This window comes from Triturus cristatus, chromosome 4_2 (genome assembly GCF_964204655.1).
Source record: "Triturus cristatus chromosome 4_2, aTriCri1.1, whole genome shotgun sequence".
NCBI lineage: Eukaryota > Metazoa > Chordata > Amphibia > Caudata > Salamandridae > Triturus > Triturus cristatus.
Window position 1 is genome coordinate 126549945 of NC_140586.1, and position 13572 is coordinate 126563516.

Here is a 13572-nt window from a genome sequence, read left to right on the forward strand (position 1 = left end):
TTGTACCACTGGCACCGGGCATGACAGAAAATATGTACTAGCGTCTCTTGCTTATATTTGCAAAGCCAACCATTTTGGTTTTGTAAATGGTTTTTCCAAGATGGAATGAAATCTTTAGTGTCTATGATCTTGAATCAATGTAACATAAACTGCTGGTTTGAGGGCTGGGAAAAATGCACTGAAAGATACTCCTGGGGTCTAAACTTTTTGTAGGAGTTGATCACTGTCCAAGCATGTCTTCTTCTTGGAAAGGAATTTGTGTCTGTTACATGGGACAGGAATGGTGTTGAGGCATTGGTACTCAGTTAAAGGTGGATTTTCCTATACTGGAGGCCCAAGCATCTTGCAAGCCTAGTTCTTCAATGGCCTTGCGTAAATATTCTCCCCATGATCCTTTTTGATTTCTGTGCTGTTCCTTGATTTCAAGCCTACAAAGATTGTTGATGGAGCCCCTCTTGAAAGCGCACAGTTTGACAAAAGCACTCTTGGTTTGAAGTGATTTTTTTTTTCTCTAAAGCCGAACTATAGACGTACCTAGGCTGGTGAAGCTGTTTTCGGAATGGAAAACACAGTTTTGTATACTTTAGTTTGGAACTTGTTGAGTGTAACTATTTCACATCCATGCATGATTTCTGTGTCGTAGACCACCGCTAGCATTAGCTATGCAGACATTACGGTAAGTAGATAGATGACGGACAACTCGGTTTCTTTTTCAGTAGTATGAACCCAAAAATTAACGACACTGCTTTAACCTTCATCGTGGCTAAATGATGTTTATAGGTCATTTGAGGCTCCAATTTGATGCTTAGATATTTATATGTGGTAACAACCTTGACCTTTTTTAATTTTAAAAACCAGTTGAATGACTTTTAATTTGGTGTCAACCAGCCGAATCACTTTAGTTTTATTTAAGTTTAGCTCTAGCCCTTGCTCGTCCATGTAGTTTTGTACGGCATTTATGCTGCGTTGCAAGCCTATTGGCATTTGACTGAGGAGAACAATATAAGCCGCATATTGCAGGCACTCTATCCATCAACCATGGATTGAGAAAAAGGGGAGAGGCTCCAAATACATTGATTTCACCTGTTAATTCCCATAGGAAAATTTGCTTTACAATACCAAATAAAGAGCTAAACGGAATTGCACCAAATTTGGCATAAGGCTGGAACTTTACTCAAAGTGTACTTTTTGTGTTTTTTTTTTAATCCATTTTGCGGTTTTTAGGAAATTTGAGTTTAAAGAGGTGCTCAGGTTGGGCTTGAAGGGGTAACACATTTAGGCTGGGCTCAGCAGGGGAGAAATTTGCAGACAAAACCAAAGGTACGTTATAGTTCCATATAGTAATAAGAACTTTCCTTACTTTAAAAAAAAAATAATCAGTGGAAAAAAAAACAAAGGTTAAAGTGACATTAATTAGGTGTAGGAATAAGATTTGTTTGTAAACAAGCTTTATTAAGCAGTTATAAAATGTGTACTATCATAGTACAATCATTTGCATGAGCACTCGAGTTATCATCAATGCACTCTAGATAGGTGTAGGAATAAGATGAAACTAATGTTTTAAAATCCCCCTCAAAAAACACAGACATTTCCCAGTTAGTTTACTGTGCTAACTACAACATCTGTCCTTGCCATGTTCTGCTTATGACCTCACATGTTACATCGCTCAGTAACATATTCAATGACATCATTGATGACATCTCAAATGACATCATTGAGGACATGCTGATATTACTGATAACATCGTAGTCATAAGTGGTATGTGGTTAGGGAATGTACTGGGTGTACATGTGTGGTTGCATAGCATGAAAACAGTGTATGCCTGGGAGCAAAGTAGGATTGTGCATATTTAAATTAAATTGGTGCACCAATTCAAAATTAACAAAGTTTGGGGTGGAAATATTGCTCCAAGTTAAACAAGGTTAAGGTTGAGTTCACCTGATGTGGGTTGCGGATTTATGTTGGAAAGTAGGTTGAGGCTGAAAGACAAAACCTGTTACCCAAAAATCTGTGTGAAATGACAAAGCTTCTGTTGACAACAGATTATTCACAATTAAGAATTAACCTAGCACCCAAGCAAATATTTACTATTTATATAACTGTCATAATGCAACTTGTTCTGGTGAATGCACACGATAGGGTTGTCTCCCTACACTCTGGAGACAACCCTGGACCCTGTGCTGATAGAGGAAACGACATTTGCTATATCGATATCTTGTGACTGGACGATATATCTTTGGTCAGATAATTAAAGAGAACACAAGTTACTAGCTGCACGGACCTACTGTGGTTCTTCTGGGGAGAATCTCACTAATATACGATTTGTTCAACACTGCTGTGAAGGCTGACTTGGAGCCACATTTACCTTTAACAAAAGTAACAACAATTCTACCAAGCCCTGAAGAAGTCCCATGAGGGATGAAACGCGTTGGCAAGGCAAAGCAATTGTGTGGTGTTTTTAACAAATAACGAAATATGAGCTTTGCAATAAAAGATTTTCTACAACTACAATCAAGATTGTATGACTCTTTGCTCGGGATAGCCACTTATTTGTTTATATATCGTGTGCATTCACCAGAACAAGTTGCATTATGACAGTTATATAAATAGGAAATATTTGCTTGGGTGCTGGGTTAATTCTTAGTTTTGGCTAACGGTGATTTTTTATCACCTTTCTAGGGTGTATGTGGGTCACATTCTAAACCTATTGCACCAAGACTCGATGCTGACTTGACAGGCCAATTATTTAGCAATGTTTGGTTCTGGACCTCTTTAAGCTCTGACCCTGCTTTCTTAACAGATTATTCACCATTGGATATCTTAGCACATACCTATGTTAATTAGTTGTAATACAGTAGCATAGACCAATTTTATGTATTGAGGAATTTTGTAAGTTGCAACTGCTTTTTCCAGCCTTATTGAGAGCCACGAGAACTATAATAAAAGCATCACTTCTTGTCTGAAACATGTGCATATCTGGATGAAGGAGAACTGCAACTTTTTGAATGGCACTGAGAGTGGAGGTCATCAGTCCAGATCTCTTTTGGATAATAGTCTTACATCAATGTGGCTAACAGTAGTAGGATAGTGTACAATGTCTGAGCAGACAGTAAAGAATCTTGGTGTCCGGATTGATCTTTTGCTCTTGAAATATGAAAACACAAAATGCTGAATGTTTCTATGAAACCACCTCTTCCTGCTCCAGCTACACCAACAAATCAACCTGTCGGGGATGGTCTTGTCGAAATTCAAACATCGTAGCATTGTTTGCGTGGGAGCTTCTAAGAAAGATCCTGAAGCTACAGAGAGTTCAAAACCATTCTCCTTGTCTCTGCCTCAACCTAAAAATATGGGTTGACTTCATGCCAGTACATCTTTATTCATTATGGTGGTACAGGGAATTACATTTGAATAATTGTACTGTCTATAAAAGCTGGCAGTCCTCAGCCTAAAACAAATAGATGTTTTTGCATAGCTTTGCACCCAAAAATAACTGGAGATTCAGTAGGCAAGCCTGATTGCCTATGGCAGATCAATTTCTTTATTTGGACAAGAAATGTTGTGCTAGAAAGATAATCTAGTATGAAAGGCATTTTAGTAATTGTGGATGTATTCAACTAGATTGAGGTGAGATATGATGGATGACAAGCAATAACAAGACAGTACAGACTTGGAACATGACCTAGATACTGCATTGAGATCTGGTTATGGCGAAGCAGCTTTTGTTGGCTGGGCAAATGTTGTGTGAGACCATGAAGCGGCTCCAGATTACGGAGAGTTGTTTGAGTTGAGCAATTTATGATCAGTAGCTGATATAGATCTTGTTTTTTTGCCTCTAACCAGATCGTATGGTGGGGGTTCTGTAAGGTGGGTGTGTCTAAGGAGTTCTTGTGACAAGTTCTTGTAGCAAAATATAGTATTTTATCCAGTGATGTTAAAGAATATATGGTAAGCTAGACAAGTAAATGGTTACCTTTGTTGAGTTTGCTCAGGAGAGCATTGTCTTGGATGTGGATAATGAAATATTTGAGCATATTCTATATATATTCACTACTAATACCTGTTGGAAATAAACGTATCCAAATTCATTGAAGTGTTTGGTAGGTTTCTGTCTGACAATGCTGCATTCATGTTGCCTGTGATTGGGTGAGGGAGGGCGTTGGATAGTTGAGGAAAGGGAGGCAGGTGACAATTTGGCAATACTGATTATTTCCATTTTGGATGAATTTGACATAAGTGAATAAAGTATCATCCAGTGATGACTGTCCATAAGACATGCTGAGATCTGTGTTTGGATGTGAATAGTGAAAGTAAGGAACTAGAGGAAGATGTGGGCGTCCTCTGCATATAGCTGATGGGTTGGGGAGCCAACAAAACTGATATTGCCGAAAGATGATGTAGATTGAACGGGGCAGATAAGTGAACCTTATGGGACAGAGATCCACCGGGGTGCATGGATTAAGTGAAGAGCACCAAGAAAATGCGAGCGAGTGATTTGAGAGATTGGATGAGAACCAGTTGAGAGCGGATTCAGGTACAGAGGTACAATCTGATATACAGTATAAGATGCCATAGGAAGGTAGAAGGTTATGATAACAGATGAGAGGTTATGGAGAATATGAAGTTGGATAAGTGAGTGAGGATCATTTGTGTGGATTGTAACACCTTAAAACCAGATTAAAAGGGGCTCCGATGTGAAGGTTTAGAGACTTGAAGGGGTTGGATGAGGTGCATTAAGGGTTGGCGTTTTGCAAATGGAATTACCTCTCCTGCAGATGTGTGGTAGAAGGAAAAGAGCATGGGAGAAAATGTGGAAAGTGTGATATGTAAAGGATGAAGTAGGTGCACTGTAGTGAGGCTTTACTGTGCTAGTTTCGATTGTTTAGACATTTGAGGTGGAGTATGAGGCACAGTTATCGGTTAAGTGGGTGAAGTGTGTAATTTATGTGTGAGGGAAGAGTAGATTGTTAATTGTGTGGGCAACTATTTGAAGGGATGCGCATAGAGAAGTTATTTATTCTTAATTTAACAGCAACGATTTGACAAAGGGAAGTGCAGGGTTATTCAGGACTAGACCTTTTTAAAATATAACTTACTCTTGTGTTTTTAACTTATGAGTGTGAATTTTGCATTACAGTTACACAAAAATCCCAAAATTACACCACGGTGTGTAATTGAATGGCTGATTATGGCCAAATATTAGCCCAAGAACAGCACAACAACTAGACCATAAACAGTAGTTTGCAGCACTTGTTTTTTGAGCTTTTTCCTTTTTTTGCATGAAACCTTCCTTGCTTCAAAAAATTGAGTGGACACCTTTCACTATACAGTATACAGCTAATTAACAGATTTGCATTTCTTGTAATTAAGTGTAATTTCACATAATTTTCCAAACATATCATGTAATTAAGCAAAAGCAGATCATAGGTTGTTGCTCTTAATATCACTAGGCTGGTACATTTTGAATGATTGTCTTTTGAAGGGTAAATACATTTTATTGGTTGCTGTAAGCTTTCCTGCACAAATGCCGTTGTTTTGTCACTATCCGGTCCATCCATTAAAGAAAGGAATAGCACTTGAGGATATGCTCTGGAAAGTCTTGGCTTTTAAACCACACAAGCATCCCCTAATGTGAATGTGTCCTGACCCATCTTTTAATCATTCACAGATAACTACTCCAGTTATGAAGGTAAGACTTCAGAGTCCACTAACTCAAGCACCTTTTGCTCTGGTTTGATTTCTTCATTGCACTACTAATAGCAACCTGTGTTGTGTGAATTAAAAATGACTGCACCTTTGTAAAAATTTTATCTTACGAAACGCCAGTGTTGCTGCAACCCTGTGGTTATGACATTTGAGTAAATACTGGATCCACTGAACATCTCCATCAACACGGCTGTCGGTGCAGATGGCCCAGTGGGTTCCAGGCTATGTGACTGCATCTAAACATGGATCTTTTTTAAGAGTGTTAAGAGTAACTATACAATTCATTGCGAAAAAAGTTTTAGATCGACTCTTTTTTATTCTTCTAATTTTGTCATGCGGCTCCTCAAATGCTATTGAAATGTTTTACGAGGGGTTCTGGGCACTTTTAATAATATTTTTTAATGCATAATACAAATATGTAATTCATTTAATTCGGTTCAAAATGTACTTTTAATTTCGTTTTTTTTAAAAAAATCCGCAATGAAGTATCAATCAGTAGTGTAACGATGAGACTGACAATATAAAATCACTAGGCCAGAAATTGGACATAGGTGGTGGATGCAGATGGCAAAGGTTTTGCAAAGCCAGTAGGAGCAGATCATAAAGCATCCAGAAAGCCAAGAAATCCACATTGCAACCAGATTCATTCCAGCCGTGAACCAAACCAGGGAACGCTTCAAAATATTCAAAGTATCTGAATCACCTAGGACACGCGTGAGACCTTCCATTGTTATCTTTCAGCTCTTCTTCTTGGCCATATATCCATGATCAAGTAGGTGATGCTGAATGCAACAAATATTAATGTTGCGTTCTAGCAATCTACCGCAATACAAGACTGCATTCTTATGCTGTCTTGAAAGGAATTAATGCCCCAGTTCTTAATGACTTAAAATGCAATAATCACACCTCTTTTAAAGAAACCCGCTGTCAGGCAACTGGATCCAGCCAACTACAGGCCCCTTACACACCTGTTCAAAACTATCTAAAATATTAAGGAGTAGCACCACACCAACTATAGGAATTTACCAAATTCGACAACATGGCAGTCAGTGAGGATTCAGACCAAGGGGTGGGTATAAGACCACCTGCGATCATTAGAGAAGGTCTGCTTGTCTCGCTCAGTGGGGGGGGGGCGGCGGGAGAGCTTTGTAGCAGGCCCACTGAAATCTTGTTCCCTTGACTTACCTGTAACGCATGATACAGTGGATCACAAATCCAATTGGAGAGATTGAATAAATGCGCTAAGATGACCAGTGGTGTCTCTAAAAGTATTCTTTAGGGGTGGCACACAAGATGCCATCGATACAACTGGGCGGTCACCACTGTGTAGTTGTTGTTAGGTCAAAGTTTCCATTGGAAGACTGTTTTTGTTTTACTAATACGTTTATTTTGCCCATCTGCGCGCACCTTTAAAAAAATATATTGATACATCCATTTCCTCTCCTTTCTGGATAGTTTTTTTTACCTGTCAAGTTTATTTGCATAGTTAATAAAAAACATTACATACAGTTACAAAAAAAACTGTTTCTGATGTATTCATTTAAAATACAAAAGTTAAAAAACTCAAAAGCTTTTCCTTGACAAGTTACTCGTCAATTAAACTTTTCTGCCATTTGAACAGCTGTGAAAGATCCATTTCTTATACACTCATTTGTGGTTGTGAAGGAAAAGCATAAAAACTATCTTGTTACAGTAAAATCAGCAAATTAAAAATCTCCAGGATTTGAGTTTATTGTGTGTAGAAATGTAAGTGCCCTCAGGACCTTATTTTGCCTTTGGTACCTTCCCTGTGGTTTACAGAGGCCACTTTTAGTCTTTGTGCAAACCAATGGTATTAAGAGTATCTTGCCCTTTCTCCTTCATTGGCTGAATTCTATTGAAGAAGCCTGTTTAGGCATTTTAACTGTTGTCCTCTTGAATTAAAGTGCAGGTGACTTGTGCTGTTGAGTGTTCATGAGGGAAGCCTGACTTAACTCATTCACAGGTAAAGTGCAAGTGACTTGAGCAAACCAACGTTCTTAAAAGTAGCCTGTGCTTGCTCCATCGTTGGCCGATCTCTTTTGATTAAACCTTTTTAGGTATTTTTTACTTGTGTTGTGTTGAAGCTGGTTGTAAAGTGCAGGTGATTTGTTCTGTTGAATGCTCCTGAGAGTAGCCTGTCCTTGCTCGTTCACAGGTTCAGATCTTTTAGAAGCGGTTTTAGGAATTGGAGACCATTGTAGGCTAGGGAGACTGAGCAACCACTTAGTCAAGTGATTACTACTTGCCTGCAGGAGCGAATTTGCAGATTTACGAATATTAGTTTCAGCAGTTTTATCCTTTGTGCCACTGGCACCGGGCATAGACAGAAAATATGTGCTAACATCTCTTGCTTATATCTGCAAAGCCGCCAATTTTGGTTTTGCGATTGGGTTTTCCAAGAAGGAAGGAAATCTTTAATGTCTATGGTCCTGAATCAATGTAACATAAACTGCTGCTTTAAGGCCTGGGAAAAATGTGCTGAAAGGCACTCCTGGGTTCTCAAATGCTCGTATGAGTTGATCACAGTCCAGGCATGCCGTCTTCTTGGAAAGGAATTTGTGGCTGTGAGATGGGACAGGAATTGTGTTGAGGCATTGGTTACTCAGTTAAAGGCGGATTTTTCTATAGTGGAGGCCCCAGCGTCTTGCATGCCTAGTTCCTCAATGGCCTGGCTTAAGTATTCTCCCCATGATCCTTTTTGAATACTGTGCTGTTCCTCGATTTCAAGCCTACAAAGATTGCTAATGGAGCCCCTATCGGAAGCACACAGTTTGACAAAGCAGTCTTGGTTTGAAGTGATTGGTTTTTTTTCTAAAGCCAAAACTCTAGACGTAACTGGGTTGGTGATGCTGTTTTTGGAATAGAAAACAGTTTTGTATACTTTAGTTTGGATCTTGTTGAGTGTAATTATTTCACGTCAGTGCCTGATTTCTGTGCTGTAGGCCAGCACTGGCATCAACTGTGCAGACATTCCAGTAAGTAGATGGCTAAATGACGAACAACTCGGATTATTTTTCAGTAGTTTGAACCCAAAAATTAACAAAGCTGCTTTAGCCTGCATAGTGGCTGAATTACATTTATAGGTCATTGTATGTTCCAATTTGATGACTAGATATTTATATGTGGTAACAGCCTTGACCTTTTTGAATTCTAAAAACCAGTTGAATGACTTTTAATTTGGTATCAACCAGCCAAACCACTTTAGTTTTATTTAAGTTTAGCTTTAGCCCTCGCTTGTCCATGTAGTTTTTTTTATGGCATTCATGCTGTTTTGCAGGCCTATTGGCGTTTGACTGAAGAGAACAACATCATCCGCATGTTGCAGGCACTTTATCCATCAACCAAGGGCCAAGAAAAAGGGAGAGGGCCCAAATACATTGATTTCGCACGTTAAGTCCCACAGATTATCCACCATAGGAATCTGAGCATGTACCTATGTTAAATAGTTGTAATACAGTAGCACAGACCAATTCTATGTATCGAGGACTTTTGTAAGTTGTGAATGTTTATTCCCAGCCTTATTGAGATCCACGAGAACTAGAATAAAAATATCACTTCTTGTCTGAAACATGTGCATAGCTGGATGAAGGAGAATTCAGATTTTCCACAGCTAGGGTGGGTAGAAAATCATGATTTTATTAAAGACATATTATGCATATCTCTTTAATTGCAACCCACAGCAGCAACACAAAACAATGTAAAGAATTAAGAACATTCCTTTAACATTCCAAAAGTTCATAAAATCCTCTGAAAGGCAGCCATATTCCTTCTTTAATGCTGCGAACAAGTCCATATATTCGATCCAATTCATGCAATTTTAATGCAAAGGGTAAACTCCAAAAATCCTCCGACGCTTCTCCATGGTGGCTCATTTCCTAACGTCTCCTAAAAGAATCAAACAAAAAAACATTAAAGAGGGTGGGAAATACAGGGAGGGATAATATCTGCCTCCGTGTCTTTAATAAAATCATGATTTTCTACCCACCCTAGCTGTGTAAAATCAGAATTTTATGGCAAGGCACGGAGGCCAATATTATGCATGTTCAAAGCCTTGCCATAATATTCTCTACCGCACAATCCACCGGTTTAAAGTAAAACTTCTTAAATACAGAGTCCGAAGACCAATCTGCCACGGCTAAAATAGCTGTCAAACCACCACTCAGAATAAATGCCTTAGAAGCCATAGCTCCTCTTGCAGAATGTGCACCAAACTTTTTTAAGTCAATTCCTGCTCTAAACATTACCTCCCTAACCCATCGAGCTAAGGTAGGTGCAGAGACAGCTTTATGCGGAGGTTTGAAGGAAATAATCATCTGGGTTTGACTTTCCCTTAATAATTCAGTCCTCCTTTCATACTCACGTATACATCTTACCCCACAAAGTTTCCTACATACATTCAAACTCGGATAAAAAACGTACTTGATAAGGTTTTTGTTCTTTTTGAAATAGAAAAACAAACACCTTCCCGTATAAAACGACGCCCTGTAACTTCTAATGCTCTAACATCTGAAACCCTTTTGAAGGAAATAAGACACAACAGCATAACCAACTTGAGCGAAAGATCTTTAAGACTTAGAAATTCATTATCATTCCAACTCATCAAAACCTTCAAGACAATGTCCACATCCCACAAAGAAGAATACTTAGCCCCAGGAGGAGCCTTAATTCTTACACTTCTCAAAAGTCTCCTGACTACATCATGTTGTCCAACAGTGATACTATCCACTAAATCATGGCCTGAGGAGATAGCCGACCTTGCTATATTAACAGTACTATAAGATTTCCCATTGTGGAAAACTTCTGACAAATAATTAACCACTTCAACTAAAGGTGCTGATACTGGATCCAAACCCCTCGCAGTACTCCAACGAACCCATCTCCCCCATGCCAATCTGTATGCCTTTGCTGTCCCTGGTGCCCATGATTCTTTGGTGAGCTTTGAAGCTTCCGAAGATAAGCCCTGCATTTGCCAGGCTCTCCCGAAATCAACCAAGCTATGAGCTTTAACTGACCCTGAATAACCATCTCGTGATAATCTCCTGAAGCGCTGGTTAGCAGATCCGGTACAACCGGAAGAAGTACCGCGTCGGCTATCAACATCTCCAATACATCTGGATACCAGACCTGAGTCATCCAGAAAGGCGTTATGAGCACTAACTCTGCCCTGTCTTTCCTCACCTTCAACAGAACCCTTTGGATGAGAGCGAAAGGGGGAAAAGCATAGCTCCGAGGCCCGTCCCAAATTTGCATTAATGCATCTACCGCTTCTGCATTCGGATCCGCCTCCAACTGTAAAACCTGTGAACCTGTGCATTCAGCCGTTTCGCAAAAAGATCTATTGCAAGAGGACCCCATAACCTGTCCAGAGCTAAGAACATTGCCCTCTTCAACCTCCAATCGCTGAAATCCTGCAATTGCCGGGAGTTCCAATCCGCAACCGAATTGCTCTTCCCTGGCAGGTACTGAGCAATAATCATAATGTTCCTGCTCAGACAAAAATGCCAAAACTCTTTCACCAAATCTGCCAACGCCCTCGAACGAGGACCCCCCAGTTTGTTGACATACCTTACTGCAGAAATGTTGTCCATCTTTAAAAGGACACATTTCACTTGATCCTTCGTGAAACTCTTCACTGCAAAAGACCCTGCCAACAACTCCAAATAGTTGATATGCATATTCCTCTCCTCTCCTGACCATTTTCCCCCTGTAGTCATTGTACCACATCTTGCACGCCAGCCTTGAAGGCTTGCATCTGATTCTATAATCATATCTGGGGAAGGCCCGAAGATTGCTTTGCCGTTCCAAGCTACAAGATTCTCCAACCACCACGTTAGTTCCTCTTTCGCCTCCCTTTCTACATATACTTTCTGTGAATAACTCACCCCTTTCCTTAAATACAAAGTCCTCATTCTCTGCAAAGCACGGTAGTGAAGGGGGGCTGGGAAGACTGCCTGAATTGAGGCTGATAGAAGCCCAATTACCCTTGCAACTTGTCTCAAAGGAACCCAAACATTCGTTAAAACCTTCCTCACTTCCCTGCGGATATTCCTGACTTTCTCCATCGGCAAACTCAACACACAATCCAAGGTCGAGATCTGAAAACCAAGAAATACACTTTCTTGACTTGGAATCAGACAAGACTTCTTCCTGTTTACTATAAATCCTAAATCTTCTATAACTCTTACCGCCAGTGTAATGATCTCCAGAGCTTGTGTTTTGTTCTCCAACATGATAAGAATGTCGTCCAAATAAATGATTTACCTTATTCCCCTTGATCGAAGCCATGCTGCTATCGGACGCATCACCTTCGTGAAGCACCGAGGGGCCGACGTCAAACCAAAGGGGAGGCTTTTGAACCTCCACATTTTCCCTTTCCATTCGAATTTCAACAGATCTCTCTGATTTACACAAACCGGAATTGTTACATAAGCGTCCTTTAGGTCTAGGCGAGTCAACCAATCTCCTTTTCTCAAAACATCTCTCAACATGTGAATACCCTCCATTTTGAAATGGTTGTACTCCACCCACTCGTTCAAATCCTTCAGATTTATTACTGGTCTCATTGATTTGTCTTTCTTCTCCACCAAGAAAAGATTGCTTATAAATCCTCTTGACCACGTCTCTGCCAACTCTATTGCACCCTTGTTTTCCAGTTCCAAAACCTCCTGACTTACCAAGTCCTCCTGATCCCTTGCAAACCTTATTAGAGCTGGTCTCTTTTCTTGAACTGGACTTCATACCAAATTTATTTGATAACCTACTACTGTCTGTAGCACCCAAGGATCTGATGTGATTCCCTTCCATCTGTCTAAGAAAAGAGCAAGTCTTCCACCCACCTTTGTTTGAATAGAAAAAAGGTATTTTTGCAAACATACCTTGAAATCGTGTTCTCCTTTCCCCTCTAAAACGGCCTCTTCCTCCTCTCTGTCTCTGCGGATAGAATCCTGGAGAATAGGAGCCTGATTAATAATTTCCTGACCGGAAACCTCCTCTAGTAAAAGAGCCTCTATTGGTACCAAATACGCGGCTGGGAAAACGGCCCCGTAATCTCCCGGCCGTGCCAAAAACTCTCCTAATATCTTTCTGTGCCTTTTGAATAGAATTAAAAGTCCCTGCGTACCTTGCCATTTCATTAACAAACTCCTCACCAAATAGTAAACCATTTGCCGTATGTTCTGATTCTCTACCCGCCAGATCCACCAATTTAGGATCAATTTTAAACAAAAGGCTCTTTCTCCTCTCAATACAGAGTGAAGCGTTGGCGTTTCCCAACAAACATACTGCCCTTTGCACCCATTGGCGCAACTCAATTGTATCTACGACACTCTCTTTAGCGTATGCCTCTGCACAAATATCGAATATTTTTGTCAAAGGACCAAAAAAATCCAGTAGACGATCCTGACACCCCTTAAGTCCTTTCTCAAGTCCCTTTCTAGGGTCTCTGCCCATCTTATTTAGGAAGGTAATCATTTTGGCATCCAACTCGGGAGTATACGCTACTTTATTTGCAAGAGATGGTCTTGGACACTCAGATCTCAGACGTGTCCTCACCTCCTTTGGCATTTCTTTTCTTATCCAAAATTCAACATACTGTGCCACGTGTTTTGCTGGCACCCATTGAGGAGAAAGTGGGTGTTGAAGGGTATTCAGGTCAAACATTTGATCCCCAAAGGGGTCTTTCAACTGATCCAAAATACCACTTTCCGAATCAATTTTACTCTTTTTATTCGAAACTTCTTCCTCTTCTTAAGAACCAAAATCACTAGAGCATGAAATGACTACATCCCCACTACTTGAGGACTCATCGCAGACAATTGTCCTACGATACCCCTCTTTGGCCTTTAT

The 13572-nt window shown here is 40.0% G+C and overlaps 1 protein-coding gene across 5 annotated transcripts in view; it reads left to right on the top strand.

The window, feature by feature from the left end:
• LOC146833145 (ohanin-like) overlaps positions 1 to 13572 on the top strand; it is a 189197-nt gene that overhangs the window by 56020 nt on the left and 119605 nt on the right. For 3 of the 5 annotated variants that reach the window (XM_085600774.1, XM_085600777.1, XM_085600776.1), the window contains one exon: positions 5669 to 5689. The exons of the other annotated variants lie outside the window; for them this stretch is intronic. In XM_085600774.1, the coding sequence (XP_085456900.1) occupies positions 5669 to 5689 (21 nt within the window). The remainder of the gene's footprint in view (positions 1 to 5668; positions 5690 to 13572) is intronic. 5 annotated transcript variants of the gene reach the window in all.